The following is a 15921-nucleotide window of genomic DNA, read 5'->3' as shown; positions in this document are numbered from 1 at the left end:
TCTTCACAGAAACATTACCAAGCAAGATTTCTGTCACATAAGCAGGGACTAGCCTAAAAAAAAGGTGAAAATTTTAGGGTTCTGGGGATTGTCTTGGAAGAAAATGAGGGAATTCCAGAAGTTAGGGCCTTGGCAACTAAGGCAAAATGATTACATTCAGAGATGTTCCAGAGGCCAGATTTCCTTACAATTATCAGGGAGCCCATCAGCAAATAACACCTGCAAGTATTTATTAATTCATTCCCTGACAGGATGTGGACATTGCTAGCTTAGTCAGTATTTATTACCTTTCCCAGAATGCCCCTGGGCTGAATGGTTTGTTCAGGGTCACACACAGGCCAGGCGAGGCAAGGGCAGCAAATTTCCTTCCCTAAAGGAAGCTCTGTGAGTTTTTGTTTTGACAATCCAACAATTTCATGCTTAGAGAGTTTAAATTTACCAGTCAATGTGCTGGGATTTGAACTCACATCCCCTGATCAATAACCAAGGCCTGTGGATACTCATCCAGTAACTAAACCCTTGTACCTACAAACTGAGAGTGGTGTTGAGACCACCTGCATGAAAACTGGCTCATTTATCTCTATAAATATGATGAACTTTGCCCTTACAAAGACAGCCACAGCACTGGTATGAGAAGATATGAAATATGTTTGGCTTGTTGACTTTCTACTGGTGAACAAATTCACAACACAAAACAGGGGCTAGTAAAAAGATGAGATTTGCATTTGTGTGGCATTTAGTGGATTCCAAAACACTTTAGAAATAAATACTAGTGAATTGTAGTCTGTTCTTGCAATGTAGGAGATGCAATTTTTTTTTGAAAATGGCCAGATCCCACAACCACATGAAAATCATCAAATGTTCTACTGTGACCTTCCATGATACAGAGCTCTTCAAATAGTGAATGGGATCTTTTCTGACGCTCAAGAGGCCTCCAAGAGTTCAGAACCAGGGTAGGTTTTCCTTGGACCTTTGTGTTCCACTCTGGAACGGGATGTGACCGTAGAGACTCTGAGATGAATAGGGGAACATTCAGGGAGAATACATTTATTTGAGAACCTCCATGTGTTCAAGCATGCTTGGGTAGCACAGTAGTGTAGCCAATAGCATAACGCTATTAACAGTGCCAGCAATGAGTGATAGGGGTTCAATCCCCACCACTGTCTATAAAGAGTTTGCACATTCTCCCTGTGACCATGTGGGTTTCCTCAAGGCTACTCCATTTCCCTCCCACCATTTACACCTCGGACTTCAACTACTGCACAGAGTCTTGTCATCTTCAGAAGTTTTCGGATGACTCTGCCATAGTTGGATGCATCAGCAAGGGAGATGAGGTTGAGTACAGGGCTACGGTAGGAAACATTGTCACATGGTGTGAGCAGAATTATCTGCAGCTTAATGTGAAAAAGACTAAGGAGCTGGTGGTAGACCTGAGGAGAGCTAAGGTACTGGTGATCCCTGTTTCCATCCAGGGGGTCAGTGTGGATATGGTGGAGGATTACAAATACCTGGGGATACGAATTGACAATAAACTGGACTGGTCAAAGAACACCGAGGCTGTCTACAAGAAGGGTCAGAGCCGTCTCTGTTTCCTGAGGAGACTGAGGTCCTTTAACATCTGCTCGATGATGCTGAGGATGTTCTACAAGTCTGTGGTGGCCAGTGCTATCATGTTTGCTGTTGTGTGCTGGGGCAGAAGGCTGAGGGTAGCAGACACCAACAGAATCAACAAACTCATTCGTAAGGCCAGTGATGTTGTGGGGATAGAACTGGACTCTCTCACAGTGGTGTCTGAAAAGAGGATGCTGTCTAAGTTGCATGTCATCATGGTCAATATCTTCCATCCACTATATAATGTACAGGGTGGACACAGGAGTACATTCAGCCAGAGACTCATTCCTCTGAGATGCAGCACAGAGCGTCATAGGAAGTCATTCCTGCCTGTGGCCATCAAACTTTACAACTCCTCCCTTGGAGGGTCAGACACCCTGAGCCAATAGGCTGGTCCTGGACTTATTTCATAATTTACTGGCATAATTTACATATTACTATTTAACTATTTATTACTATTTTCTATTACTATTCTATTACTATTTATTATTTCTATGACTATTTACTAATAGTAATATTACTATTACCATTTCTATTACTATTTATTATTTATGGTGCAACTGTAACGAAAACTAATTTCCCCCGGGATCAATAAAGTATGGCTACTATTCCAAAGACAAACGTGCTAGGTTTTGGCATGCTATGTTGGCATTTGCAGGCTGCCCCCAGCACATCTTTGGGCTGTGTTTTGCTTTGATGCAAACGACACATGTGACAAATAAAGTTAATTTTTAAAACTTTGTAGCCTCCTCCCTCTACAGTCATGACTGTGTGGCTGGGCACATTACGAATTTGCCGGCTCAGGAGCCTGGTGATTGAAGGGTCATAACTGTTCCTGAATCTGGCGGTGGTGGGACCTAGGGCTCCTGTATCTCCTGACGAGGTAGTAGCAAGAAAAGGAGATGGACTGGATGATGAGGGCCCAAGATGATAGATATCGCTTTCCTATGGTACCGTTCCTTGTAAATTTGCTCGGTGGTGAGGAGAGCTTTACCTGGGATGGACTGGGCTGTATCCACTATTTTGTGTAGCCTTTCTGCCCCCAGCACTGGCGTTTCCATACCAGGTGTGAAAAGAGGGAGGGATTAGTTGTCTGATTTATGAAAAGGGAGCTTGCTCAGACCTGTCATGTTGAAATAACAGTCACGATGGTTTAGGAGTCATTCAACGCCACTTGAAATTTAAAAAATTAGAGGGAGAAAGCCTTCAATTGGCATTTACTGGATTGTTAATAATAAACACACAATATTAGTAACACACCAGGACACACCAATTAAGGGAGAAAAGCCTTTTGAAATAGACTGTTACAGCTTTGTTATTCGGGCAAGTTATGCACAATGGAACTCCCATCACCCCATTATGGGAAAGGCCTGGGAAACAATCTGAAAACTTTGGGATATTCAGGAAGAAGCACACAGGAGGCAGCCTAGAGGTTTCAACTGCCCCAGGGTTTAAACAAAGGAAGTCTCAACTGTGCAAACGAGTAGGAAACAAGGTTTATCTATGCTTTCTGTATTCTAATGGATTATTTTCCTCTGCATGATAGGAGGGAAATTAATTTTAATAGAAGATCTGTATCTCTGTTGCATTTTCCTTTATCAAGTGTCTGGAGAGAAAGGTGTGCTGAAACCAGTGACAAATGAGGTGTGAGATTGCTCACTGCTGTGTGATCCATTCAATTCAATACAAAATCATTTGAACAGTTAACACTAATGAGATTCCCGTGGGAATTTCAAAATGTGCATAAGAGTATCTCCTCTCAAATATAAATTCTCACTTGTGTAGATATTTGCTTTTGTATGGTTCTGGATTATGTCTGTATGATGCACTCAATGATAAAACAGTTGTGATTTCATACAACCTATGGTTTCACAGTGTTTCAAACATACATTTATATAGTACCTTTCTTTTTCTAAAAAAAACATTTTAAGATTTGTTAAGATTAGCTTTATTTGTCACATGAACATCGAAACATACAGCGTTTGCTTCAAATCTAATCAGTGAGGATTGTGCTGGGCAGTCCGCAAGATGTGCCGTGCTTCCGACAGTAACATAGCATGCCCGCGACTCACTAACCTTAACAGCACAAACAAGAGAGAATCTGCAGCAACACACACAAAATGCCGGAGGAACTCAGCAGGCCAGGCAACATCTATGGAAAAAGTACAGTCGATGTTTTGGGCCGAGACCCTTCAGCAGGACTGACTTTACAGCGTGTCTTGGAATATGGGAGGAAATCAGAGCACCCAGTGGAAACCCATAGGTCACGGGGAGAACGTACTAACTCCTTACAGACAGCAGTGGGAATCGTGGCCACGGACACAGAGATGGAACTCTAAGGCGTGAGCTAAACGCTACGCTCTCCAAGAATAAACATAAGGTGTTCTTCTATTACGCACTACTTCAGAAGCATCCTCATTGCTGTCATGTAGGAAATGTGGTAATGAATGTTAAACAAGGAAACACAAACAGCAAGTGAAATAAATGAACTGATCAGCATTGTCGACAGCTCAATGTTGGTTACTGGGAGAACCCTCCGCAGCACTATAAATGGTTTTTATTTACCATACGTTCCTTGGGAAAATAGTCAATACCGCAGTTACCAACTCAGCTCTGATGGTGCAGCAGTCGCTCTGCACCACAGTGATGAATAATTGCAAACATGGTTCGAACTCGACACTGAACAACTTAAAGTTGAGGGTGCTACAAACTGATTAAAGATTAATGACTCATCAATAATGATCAAGCGTTTGTCTTTTTCAGGTGATCCATGGTAGGCCAAAGAACCTATTTTTACTCTGACTCTCATCATCATCCTGTGACGTGGGCATTTGTGGTCTTTTGACCATGATTGTTCTTGGCAAATTTTTCTATGTAAATAGTGGTTTGCTATTGCCATCTTCTGGGCAGTGACTTTACAAGACAGTTGATCCAAGCTATCATCAATACTCTTCAGGGATTGTCTGTCTGGCGTCAGTGGCCGCATAACCAGGACTTGTGGTACGCACGAGCAGCTCAGACGACCATCCACCACCTGCTCCCATGACTTCTCGTGACCCTGATCAGGGGCTAAGCAGGTGCTACACTGCGCCAAGGGTGACCTGCATGTTAGTGGTGGGAAGGAGCACCTTACACTTCCTTTGGTGGAGATACATCTCCACCCCACCACCCAACCTATACCAACCCCCATAAACCTTCATCATGTTCTGTAGCCTTCAATGCCTGCATACTTCCTGGATGTTTTAAAGAGTCCCTACACCTACAACCTTCTCATTCGCAACTCCACCCATGCTGTAGGTGGGAAAAATATCCTTCCTTATGAACCCCAAAACCTCACATTAAACATTTGCCCTTTTTTAAACATATGACTTTTTGTTAATGGGTTCTTTTGGGTTTTTTCTTTTGTGGCTGCCTGTAAAGGAGACAAACCTTAGGGTTCTATAAATTATACATACTTCGAAAATAAATGTATGTTAATCTTTGATTATGCAGCCCTCTGGCACATTTAGGACGATCGGAAGGCTACGAATCTCAGAAATTCTCTGAGTGTTGGAATGTTGGGTGTTCAGTGCTGAAACTGAGCTTTTTCACATGATGAAAATCAGAGGACCTGGGGACAGAATGAGGAAAGAAGGAGACTTGGATGTTGAAGGCAGCACTCCAGACAATATGGCTCACCCCTCCTCCTCTTTCTCGTACCCTAATCTTAGTAACAAAGCAAACATAAAGATTCTATTTAAAGGGAAGGCTGATAGATTCTTAATTAGTAAGGGCATCAAAGGTTACAGGGAGAAGGCCGGAAAATGGGGTTGAGAGGAATAATAAAGGAGTTGTAATGAAAATGATTCTGGGATTGAAAGACTTGTCATATGAGAAGTGTTTAATGACTCTGGACTCATACTCACTGGAATTCAGGAGAATGAGGGGTAACCTCATTGAAAGGAGAATGAGGGGTAACCTCATTGAAACCTATTGAATGTTGAAAGGCCTTGATAGAGCGGATTTGTAGAGGATGTTTCCTGATTGGTCAGGGCATGAAGGGATACAGGGAGAAGGCAGGAGATTGGGGCTGAGAGGGAAGTGGATCAACCATGATGAAATGGCACAGCAGACTTGATGGGCCAAATGGCCTAATTCTGCTCCTATATCTTATGGTCTAAATCATCCATGATGGGCTGAATGGCCTAATTCTGCACATTTTTGGTCTTTTAGATGGTGCCAGAGAAGTAAGCGACCAATGGCGATGTCCTGAAGACAGTTCACGAAGCTACTTCTTTCAAATATGATTCTACTACTAAGCTGTGTGTGATTGGAAAGGGTGATTTACATTTTGATGGTGTGGTTTTAGGCCGACTGAGTAATCTGGTACTTTGCTGTCTCTGAGGGTGTTCAGTGAGGTTTGGAGCGGAGTGTTCAGCCTGGAGGCCTGGAAGCAATGATTGACTCCATTACTTTTCTCCAATTGAGGTGTTGAGGATGTGAGCCCATGATCGACTCCATTGCTTCTCTCTGAATGAGGCATCAAGCAAGACTGAAGTCGATGAGGACACTGGGTCGACTGCCTGCGTTTGTCTGCTCTTCTACTCCCTCTCAAATGTCGGAGAAAAGCACAGGACTCTTGGGATCCACATTGCAAGGATTGATCAGCGAGGCTGTGGAGTCGTTTTAGGGGACTTTGAAGTTCATATTCCTGGATTCTGGTTACTCTTTTTTTTGCTGTTTTTGAACAGTTTGATCGGGGCGATTGATATGGACTGGGGCGCTTTGGCAAAGAGTGGTCCTGCGGCCTGTAGTGGGCTATCAGCGCGGCGCTGAATTGAACGGAGCTGAATACTACTGGTTTGATGTTTGATATTCCATGCGTTGCTCGCTCGCCCCTTGCCACAAGTGCAATTTGTTCTTTTTTTCGCACATTGCATGTTTAATGTTTTCTTGAATGGGTTCCACAGTGTTTCTTTGCTTCACGGCTGCCTGTGGGGGGGACGAATCTCAGAGTTGTACTCTGTATACGTACTTTGATAACAGATATACTTTCAATCCTTGAGTTTCCTTTGCACCTAGAATTTCTGTTCGGCTGACAAACAAGGGTGGACCATACCTTGCTCTGGGAGCCAGGTCCAGTCGGGGACCTGGGCTCACAGGCCACATTTCAAATATTATTCCAACTCCAGGCAACCAACACAGAAGGCTCTGCAACCAATACAGAGGCACATTCCAGGCTTGCGGGGGATTAAGAAGAAAATGTGGATCAAGTAGTACAAGCAAATGCGAGATGATCCCTGCTATTTTCAACTACACAGGAACCGGGGTCATATAAACTGGCTCCGCAACTTATTGACTAAAGGAGCAGAGCAATGATTTCCCCTGAACTCGAGGGAAACATCTGGTCACTATAACTGGTGTTTTTAAACTTAATGATGAAGATGCTGATGACTAGTTTTTGCCTCTAATGTTATTCATCTAGATTTGTCCCTGATAGAATATTTTTAAAATATGGTTATTACACACATTTCCTGTGTCACTCTTCGTGCAGCATCTTCCTCATCACACTGTGTTGATAAAGTTATTGTGATTAAACCATGTACCCTCTGACCCACTCCAGGAGATCTAATGCGATTTAGAACCTTGAAAGTAACACATACTTTCCTGTTCATCAACACCCTTAGTTCTCGTGACATTTTTTTTGTCATTGTGTTCTTTTGCTAGGACCCCCTATGGTTACAGCCACCATACACTCGATTCACAAGAAGCCTGCTTTACATCTCTGGGGTGGGGGAAGAATTTGCAGACATTTGTTGAAAAGCCAGTGGAACCTAGCCTCTGGCGGTGTGCACACACAAGCCTGAGATCCAAATTCAAACGCCCCTGCTCTCACTTGCGGCGTCAGTGCCATGCTGCTTATACCAAATGAGTTCTTTAACATACATAATGTCCCACCGAGTCTTTGTCATCACACTTCCTCTTCTTGCCTTCGGTGGTGTAGTCGAGGGAGCCTCTGTGCTTGTCTTCAGCGCGTAGACTGTCGGACGGAGACACAGATTTACTCTGGGGAAACGACATTGAAATGTGTTAATTGTCTGACACCATCCCCCCCAGTTTCTGATTCCCCTTGTCAAATATGCATCATCTTAAGCCCCAGAGTTTCTTATGGCCTTTTAGAGCACTTCTGTGAAAATAAACCCAAGGGTCCTGTGGGAAATGTTTTTAAGGAAACCTACTGTGCACAGACTGAAAAGAACAGTAACCTGTTATCGCTCAATTGGTGAGTAGATGTAAACTACTAACACTGTGACACCAATTCATGATAAAGTTATTCAAGATAAAGTTATCATCAAAGTAAGTATATATCACCATAAACAACCCTGAGATTAATTTTCTTGCAGGCATTGACAGTAGGACAAAGCATGTAACAATGTTTCCGATATTTGTGCAAACACGAGGAATGTTTTCTGATATTTGGATGATTTAAGTGCCAGTCCAGATTGAACAGGTCAGGGTATCGGGGCCTGAGACGAAGGCGGGCCAGTTCAGTTCACTGATCCGCTCTGCACTGAACTAAGGGCCTGTGACTGGACTGTCTTTGTGGACTGCAGTTCTGAACACTATTTGCTTGCACTTATTGCGTACATGATTTGTTTTTTTTCCCCCTCCCTGCACATTGGGTGTTTGACAGTCTTTTCATTACATGTTTTTTTTTCGGTTTCTTTGTTTTGTGGCTGCCTTTTAGGAGTTGAATCTCAAGGTTGTGTAACTTATAAGTACTTTGATGATAAATGTACTTTGAACCTTCATCCCTGAAATACAACATAATCAATGAAAAACCACATGCAATATCTGACAAACAATTCGCAAAAAAAGACAAACTATGCAAATACAAAACAAATAATATTAATTAATTAGTACTGACAAAATGATTTTCACAAGCCCCTGAAAGCTTTTATCTGTGTTCTAATGCATTCCACACTGAGTGGATGGTCCTGAGCACCAGTTTTATTCCTGGATGACCTGCCCCGGGTCCAGCACATCAATGTAATCATGAAGAAGGCATACCAATGCCTCTGCTTTCTTAGAAGCCAAAGCAGATCTGGCATCTCACCAAGTACTTTAACTTCTGCAGATGTGCGGATGGAAGTATCAAGACTGGCTGCGTTGTGGCTTGCTGCGGCAATTCCAACAAAGAGGAACACAAGAGGCAACAGAAAGTTGTGGACGGTCCATCACAAGCACAGCTCTCCACGTCATTGAGAACACGTACAGGAGACACTGCCTCAGAAAGGTAGCATCCATTGTCAAGGACCTTTACAGTCTAGGTAATGCCCTCTTCTTGCTGGTACCACCGGGCAGGGGGGACAGAAGCCTCAAGTCCCACACCACACAGTTCAGATACAGCTCCTTTCAAACAACCATCAGGTTCTTGAACTGACTTGCACAACCCTAACCCAACCTCCTCAATGGAACACAATGGACCAATTTTTGCACCACCACAGACCTGTCTTCGTGTCTTACGTTTTTCTACACTCAACTCTTACTTTTGTAGAGTTGTTTGATCACTATATGGTATAACTTATATTCTCTGTGTTGTCTGTACTTACATGCCTGTGATGCTGCTATAAATCGCAAACAACAGGAATTCTGCAGATGCTGGAAATTCAAGCAACACACATCAAAGTTGCTGGTGAACGCAGCAGGCCAGGCAGCATCTCTAGGAAGAGGTACAGTCGACGTTTCAGGCCGAGAGTACAGGACTGACGAAGGGTCTCAGCCTGAAACGTCGACTGTACCTCTTCCTAGAGATGCTGCCTGGCCTGCTGCGTTCACCAGCAACTTTGATGTGTGATGCTGCTATAAATAATGACTTTCAGTGTACTGTACCTCCACTGTACTTGTGAACATGACAGTAAACTGATTTGACTTGACCATTAAGTTAACCAAGCAGCATGTAGCGTAATGGTTAGCACAACACTTTACAGTACAGGCAACCAGGGTTCAATTCCCGCCAATGCAAGGAACTGTAAGGAATTTGTGTGTACGTGACTGGGTGGATTTCCTCCAGGTGCTCTTGCTTCTTCCCACAGTCCAAAGACCTACTAGTTGGTAAGTTAATTGGTCATTGTAAATCGTACTATGATTACTATGGATTAAATTCGAGGATTGTTGGGGCAGTGCGGCTCGAAGGGCCAGAAGAGTCTATCACTGTATCTCAATAAATAGTTTAAATTGCATTAGATTACTGGCTCAGAAATGGTCAAATTCCTTCGCCCTTTGCAAAAGGGTCTGGTTGGTAAGTCAACCATATGTTGCCCATCTTTAATTGCTTTCAGCCGGTGACTCCTTGAACCGATGGTGGCAGCTTAACACAACCAAGTGAACTTGCTGAGGAGCAATTAAAAAGTCAGATTTGTCAGAGACACAAGAAATTGCATAAGCTGCAATATGAAGCCAAGGAAAATGAGCTGCTGGAGGAACTCGGTGGGTTAAACAACACCTGTGTATGCAAATGGACAATTGACGTTTCAGGTTAAGGGCCTTCATCCAGTCCAGATGCAAAGGTCTTGGCCCAAAATGCTGACTGAAAACATCCCTCTACAGTTTTTGCTTAACCTGAGTTCCTCCAACACTTATTTTTAATATCAAGATGGTCAGAGTTGGTAGACAGACAGCATGGGTAAAGAAAACCAGTTAGATGTTTATATTTTATCACTAAAATATTTGCCCTATTTCCAAATTGTTTTAAGCTGAATTAAGATCTCAAATTGCCATGGTAGGATTTGACCTTGGGCTTCTGAAGTTATTCCTTTATTGGAAGACAAGTCCAATGATCAGATAGCATCAGTTATGGCTCATTTGGTACCCGACTTATTTCTGAGTCACAAGGTTGTAGGTTAAAATCCTACTTCAGGGACTCAGGCACAAAAAAAAATTTCAGAAAAAAATCTAAAAAATCTCCTAAACACGAGGAAATCTGCAGATGCTGGAATTTCAAGCAATACACATAAAAGTTGCTGGTGAACGCAGCTGGCCAGGCAGCATCTCTAGGAAGAGGTACACAATTTGTGTATATAAATAAATAACGGATGGGGTACGAGGGGGAGGTGGGGCATTAACGGAAGTCAGAGAAGTCAATGTTCACACCATCAGGTTGGAGGCTACCCAGACGGAATATAAGGTGCTGATATAATATTGAATATAATATAAGGAATAAGAGACCCGACGCAGATTGGGAGACCGTTTCGCTGAACACCTATGCTCTGTCCGCCAGAGAAAGCAGGATCTCCCAGTGGCCACACATTTTAATTCCACATCCCATTCCCATTCTGACATGTCTATCCACGGCCTCCTCTACTGTAAAGATGAAGCCACACTCAGGTTGGAGGAACAACACCTTATATTCCATCTGGGTAGCCTCCAACCTGATGGCATGAATATTGACTTCACTAACTTCCGCTAATGTCCCACCTCCCCCTCGTACCCCATCCGTTATTTATATACACACATTCTTTTTCTCTCTCTCTCCTTTTTCTCCCTCTGTCCCTCTCACTATACCCCTTGCCCATCCTCTGGGTTTTTCCCCCCTCCCCCTTTTCTTTCTCCCCAGGCCTCCTGTCCCATGATCCTCTCATATCCCTGTTGCCAATCAACTGTCCAGCTCTTGGCTCCATCTCTCCCCCTCCTGTCTTCTCCTATCATTTTGGATCTCCCCCTCCCCCCCCACTTTCAAATCTCTTATTAGCTCTTCTTTCAGTTAGTCCTGACGAAGGGTCTCAGCCCAAAACGTCGACTGTACCTCTTCCTAGAGATGCTGCCTGGCCTGCTGCGTTCACCAGCAATTTTTATGTGTGTTGCTAAATAATCTCCTAATCTCTTAACATCAACTGTTTATTCCCCTCCATAAATGCTCGCTGATTTGCTGAGTTCCTCCAGTATTTTGTGCGTGACCACTTTGTGGGGAGCCCTGAGAATTAAAATGACTGGGACGGAAATTATTATACTTCATGGCTCAAATTAAGCACTGGGGGCTGAAAAGGTCATATGTGCTCACATATCACGTAGTTTTACAGGAGAAAACCTTTGGCTGAGACCTTAAACCTAGGGCCCTTGCAGATCCAAAGTTCAAAGTTCACAGTAAATCTCATGAACAGAGTACATACATATCACCACATACAACCCTGAGAATCACTTTCCTGCAGACGTACTCAGCAAATCTATAGAATAGTAACTAAACAGGATCAATGAAAGATCAACCAGAGTGCAGAAGTTAACAAACTGTGCAAATGCAAATGTAAATGAATAGCAATAAATAATGAGAACATGAGATAGAACATAAGAGTCCTTAAAGTGAGACCTTTGGTTGTGGGAACATCTCAATGGTTGAGCAAACGAGTGTAGTTCACTTTTGTTCAAGAGCTTGATGGTTGTGGGGTAGTAACTGTTCCTGAACCTGGTGGTGCCAGTCCTCTGGCTCTTGTACCTTCTAACTGAAGACAGCAGCGAGAAAAGAGCATGGCCTGGGTGGTAGGGAACTCTCATCTTGGATGCTGTTTTCCTACGACAATATTTCATGGAGATATGCTCAATGGATGGGAGGGTTTTACCAATGATGTACTGGGCTGAATCCACTACCTTTCGTAGGTTTTCTGTTCAAAGGCATTGGTGTTTCCATACCAGCCAGTCAATACACTCTCCAGTGCACATCTATAGAAGTCTGGCCAGTGTTCCTCTCTCAGTTGTGATCACAACACAGGCTTTGTGATGCTGCTTATGGGAGCTTGCTGTAAAATAACTGAGAGTTCTGGTTCTGAGTGTACAATTCAAGCAGCACTTCATTAGTTTTATAGTGCTGTGCGTAATCTGAGCATTAGCGTCAATGCAGGATTCAGATCATGTATTGGGAAGCTCTGGGAATAAAGATCATCAAATTGGAAAATCTAAATTGAAGGATTGAAGATCTTATCTATAGGGACTGCTGATGATGATTATAAATGTGGGGTCTTTTGGGACGAAGATTATATATTGGATTTGGTGTTAGAGATCGTAGATTGCTGGAGGAGTTGAGGTTGAAGAACGTATATGGGAGAGCTCTGAGAATTAAAAAGACTGGGATGGAAATGTTATATTTGGCGGATGAAATTAAACATTGAAGACTGAAAAGGTATTGTGTACTTGGGATGAAGGTTATGTATTAAGGGTCTTCTGGGACGATTGCATAATCACTGGAAATATTTTGGAGAAGAAATTTGAATATTATCTCAACCTCTAGAGAAACCTGTATGTCAAAGGACTCTGCATATGATTGTATGTATTGAGTGTGTGGTTCAAACTGTTAAAATTATCAAGGTGGGGAAACGAGATTGGAGATTTGTTTTAATTGTTTCACCATGAGTGATTATTGTAACTAGAATTATTTTGCATGTTGATTCTAATTCACTAAGTGAACAAGTTTCAGGACTGGGTAATAGAAGAAGTTATAGAGGCAGCTTGTTGATGAAAATACCCTTCAATTGTAACCTTTGTCTTCCTTATCTTAAATTTCTTCATCACTTAAATACTCCAGCCACTCCTTTCAAATAAAATCCCTCAAGTAAAAGTATACTGAGTGAACTAATCAAATACAGTTAAGCACAGCCACTCAGATTAATTTAGACAAACACAGGCCCTTTTGAAGCCACTGGTCACTCTGACCTCCTTGTGACCTTTCTTATCAAATTGCTGAAACTCACTTAAACAAGCAGGACTGGGGGAAATCCCTGGGCACAGTCCCAGAACTCAAGTGTGAATGTACAAAATGCTTTGATGTCCTGGAGCCACACACACCTCTGTGTTGGCTGAAAACAGATGAGGCGTTACGGTGAAAAGGGGAGAAAACTTCCCCCAGCACTGCTCTTTACTATCGATAACTTCTTACTTGTTTGTTTAGAGACCTATTCATTACCGACACTGCTACTTATTTACTCAGCTAGCTGATTGGAATTTGTGCTCTGCTCTGGAGTCTCAAGAAGAAATGTGTAACTCTCCCCGTGTGTCAAAAGCCAATGTTGAGTCATCTTGATCACGGAAAAATATGCACAATATGAGGGCCTGAGTAAGGCGGGATGGGAAGGAATCTCTCTCACTCTTTCCCTGTGTGAAATTGGCTCTGGATTTTACTTCCCTGAAAGTGCTATGGTTTGGGAGAGAGCTGCAGACTCTACGTAAGAAATCCTTGCCTTTATTTCACATTGCTGATCACTCAAAATGACTTAAAGGTGCTTACCATCATAAGGAAGGAAACACAGACAACAGGAATTCTGCAGATGCTGGAAATTCAAGCAACACACACAAAAGTTGCTGGTGAACGCAGCAGGCCAGGTAGCATCTCTAGGAAGAGGTACAGTCGACGTTTCAGGCCGAGACCCTTCATCAGGACTAACTGAAGGAAGAGTTAGTAAGAGATTTGAAAGACTTTTGTGTGTGCTGCTCACTTTTTTTGGGCAGATGGAGCATAGGTACTCAGTGAAGCAGTCTCCCAATCTACATCGGGTCTCACCAATATACTGGAGGCCACATTGGGAGCACTGTACTTCTTCCTCTCCTTGCCCCACCTTCTTAATCTGACTTCAGATCTATTTTTTCCTAGAGATGCTGCCTGGCCTGCTGTGTTCACCAGCAACTTTTGTGTGTGTTGAAGGAAACACAGAAGCCATTTTACACAGCAGCTCCTCCAACAGTAAGGGGGAGAAAGACCAAGTGAAGGGTTCTCAGTGAGTTTGAGTGCATTTCTCATTGATTGAACAATAAACGTTGCTCAGGATATCAGTCATTTCACAGCACTTCGTTAAAATTGGGTCACTGGATCCTTTCCAATCTCTAAAGAGATCAGATAACTGCCTGTAAATGCCGGCAAGAAAGTTAATCGCACGGTAGTCAATGGTAACATACACCACGTCCATGGTAACGTAACACTGGGCACCACGGTTAGCGCGATGCTATTACAATTCGGGATGTTGGGGTTCAGAGTTCAATCCCAGCGTCCTCTGTAAGGAAACTGTATGTCCTCCCTGAAGAATGCATGGATTTTCTTCAGGTCCTCCCGTATCCTCCCACAGTCCAAAGACGTATCGGGTAGGTTAATTGGTCATTGTAAATTGTCCCATGATTAGGTTAGGATCAGAGTTGTTGGGGGTTGCTGGGCAGTGCAGCTCAAAGGGCCCATTGTGCGTTGCATCTCAAATTAAATAGAAATGTATATACTTTGACTTTGAGATGAGTTTATCATCTCATCTGATGATACGGTATCTCTAAAAGTAACGAAACCCACAACATTCCTACACTAAGGCAAAAGTGCTACCAGATGTGTTGTGGCATGGACCAATCTTTGGATGGTAAACCTATTGTGGTCAATAAATTCACTGCCAAGCTCTTTGGTGCTTGACAACAATTTCCACAACTCGTGGCATTACGAAAGCTTCAGCTGCCAGGGTCTATTTCCACTATCAAATCATGCAAAACAAATGTATTTAAACGCAAACAACAGGAATTCTGCAGATGCTGGAAATTCAAGCAACATACATCAAAGTTGCTGGTGAACGCAGCAGGCCAGGCAGCATCTGTAGGAAGAGGTACAGTCGACGTTTCAGGCCGAGACCCTTCGTCAGGTCTGATGTAAAAAACAAATGTATTGTTTTTTTTTGTTTAGTACAAGCAATGCAAACTTGGTATCACTGTGGATTACCTTGGTTTCAAGAAGTGATCAGCAGAGATTCCCCTCAGGATTGTCAATATGCAAGTCCAAGAATGGCATCGGGTCAAAGTTCAAAGTAAATTTACAATCAACGAACATGAATTGTAGAATTATTGAAAGTGAGTCCATAGGCTGTGGAATCAGTTCAGAGTTGAGGTGAGCAAAGTTATTCATACTCATTCAGGAGCCTGATAGTTGAAGGTAATAACTATTCCTACACTTGGTGGTGTGGGATGTAAGGCTCCTGTACCTCCCTGTCGATGGCGAGAAGAAAGCATAGTCTGAATGGCAGGGATCTGATGATGTATGCTGCTTTCTTGTGGCAATGCCTTTTGTAGATGTGCTCGATGGGAGGGAGGACCTTGCCTTTGATGAACTGGGCAGCATCTACCAGAATTGGTAGGTTTTTCCATTCTTGGCTTCCTATCACTTTTGTGGCTCATCACCAACGACGACGAAATGGCCTACAGAAAGGAGGCGGAAGAGATGAAGGCCAAGCGCCAGGTGAATAACCTCTCTATCAATGTCAATAAGGCAAAGGGGATAGTTAATACAAGAGATTCTGCAGATGCTGGAAATCCAGGAAAAAAAAC

The 15921-nt window shown here is 43.0% G+C and overlaps 1 protein-coding gene across 5 annotated transcripts in view; it reads right to left on the bottom strand.

Moving 5' to 3' along the window:
- LOC134337378 (transducin-like enhancer protein 4) overlaps positions 1-15921 on the bottom strand; it is a 279756-nt gene that overhangs the window by 39143 nt on the left and 224692 nt on the right. For 4 of the 5 annotated variants that reach the window (XM_063032339.1, XM_063032340.1, XM_063032343.1 and 1 more), the window contains exon 9: positions 7537-7656. In XM_063032339.1, the coding sequence (XP_062888409.1) occupies positions 7537-7656 (120 nt within the window). The remainder of the gene's footprint in view (positions 1-7536; positions 7657-15921) is intronic. The other variant, XM_063032342.1, reaches the window with a different exon arrangement.

The sequence above is a fragment of the Mobula hypostoma genome, chromosome 24 (assembly GCF_963921235.1).
Source record: "Mobula hypostoma chromosome 24, sMobHyp1.1, whole genome shotgun sequence".
Lineage (NCBI taxonomy): Eukaryota > Metazoa > Chordata > Chondrichthyes > Myliobatiformes > Myliobatidae > Mobula > Mobula hypostoma.
This window is presented reverse-complemented; position numbering and strand designations above follow the sequence as displayed.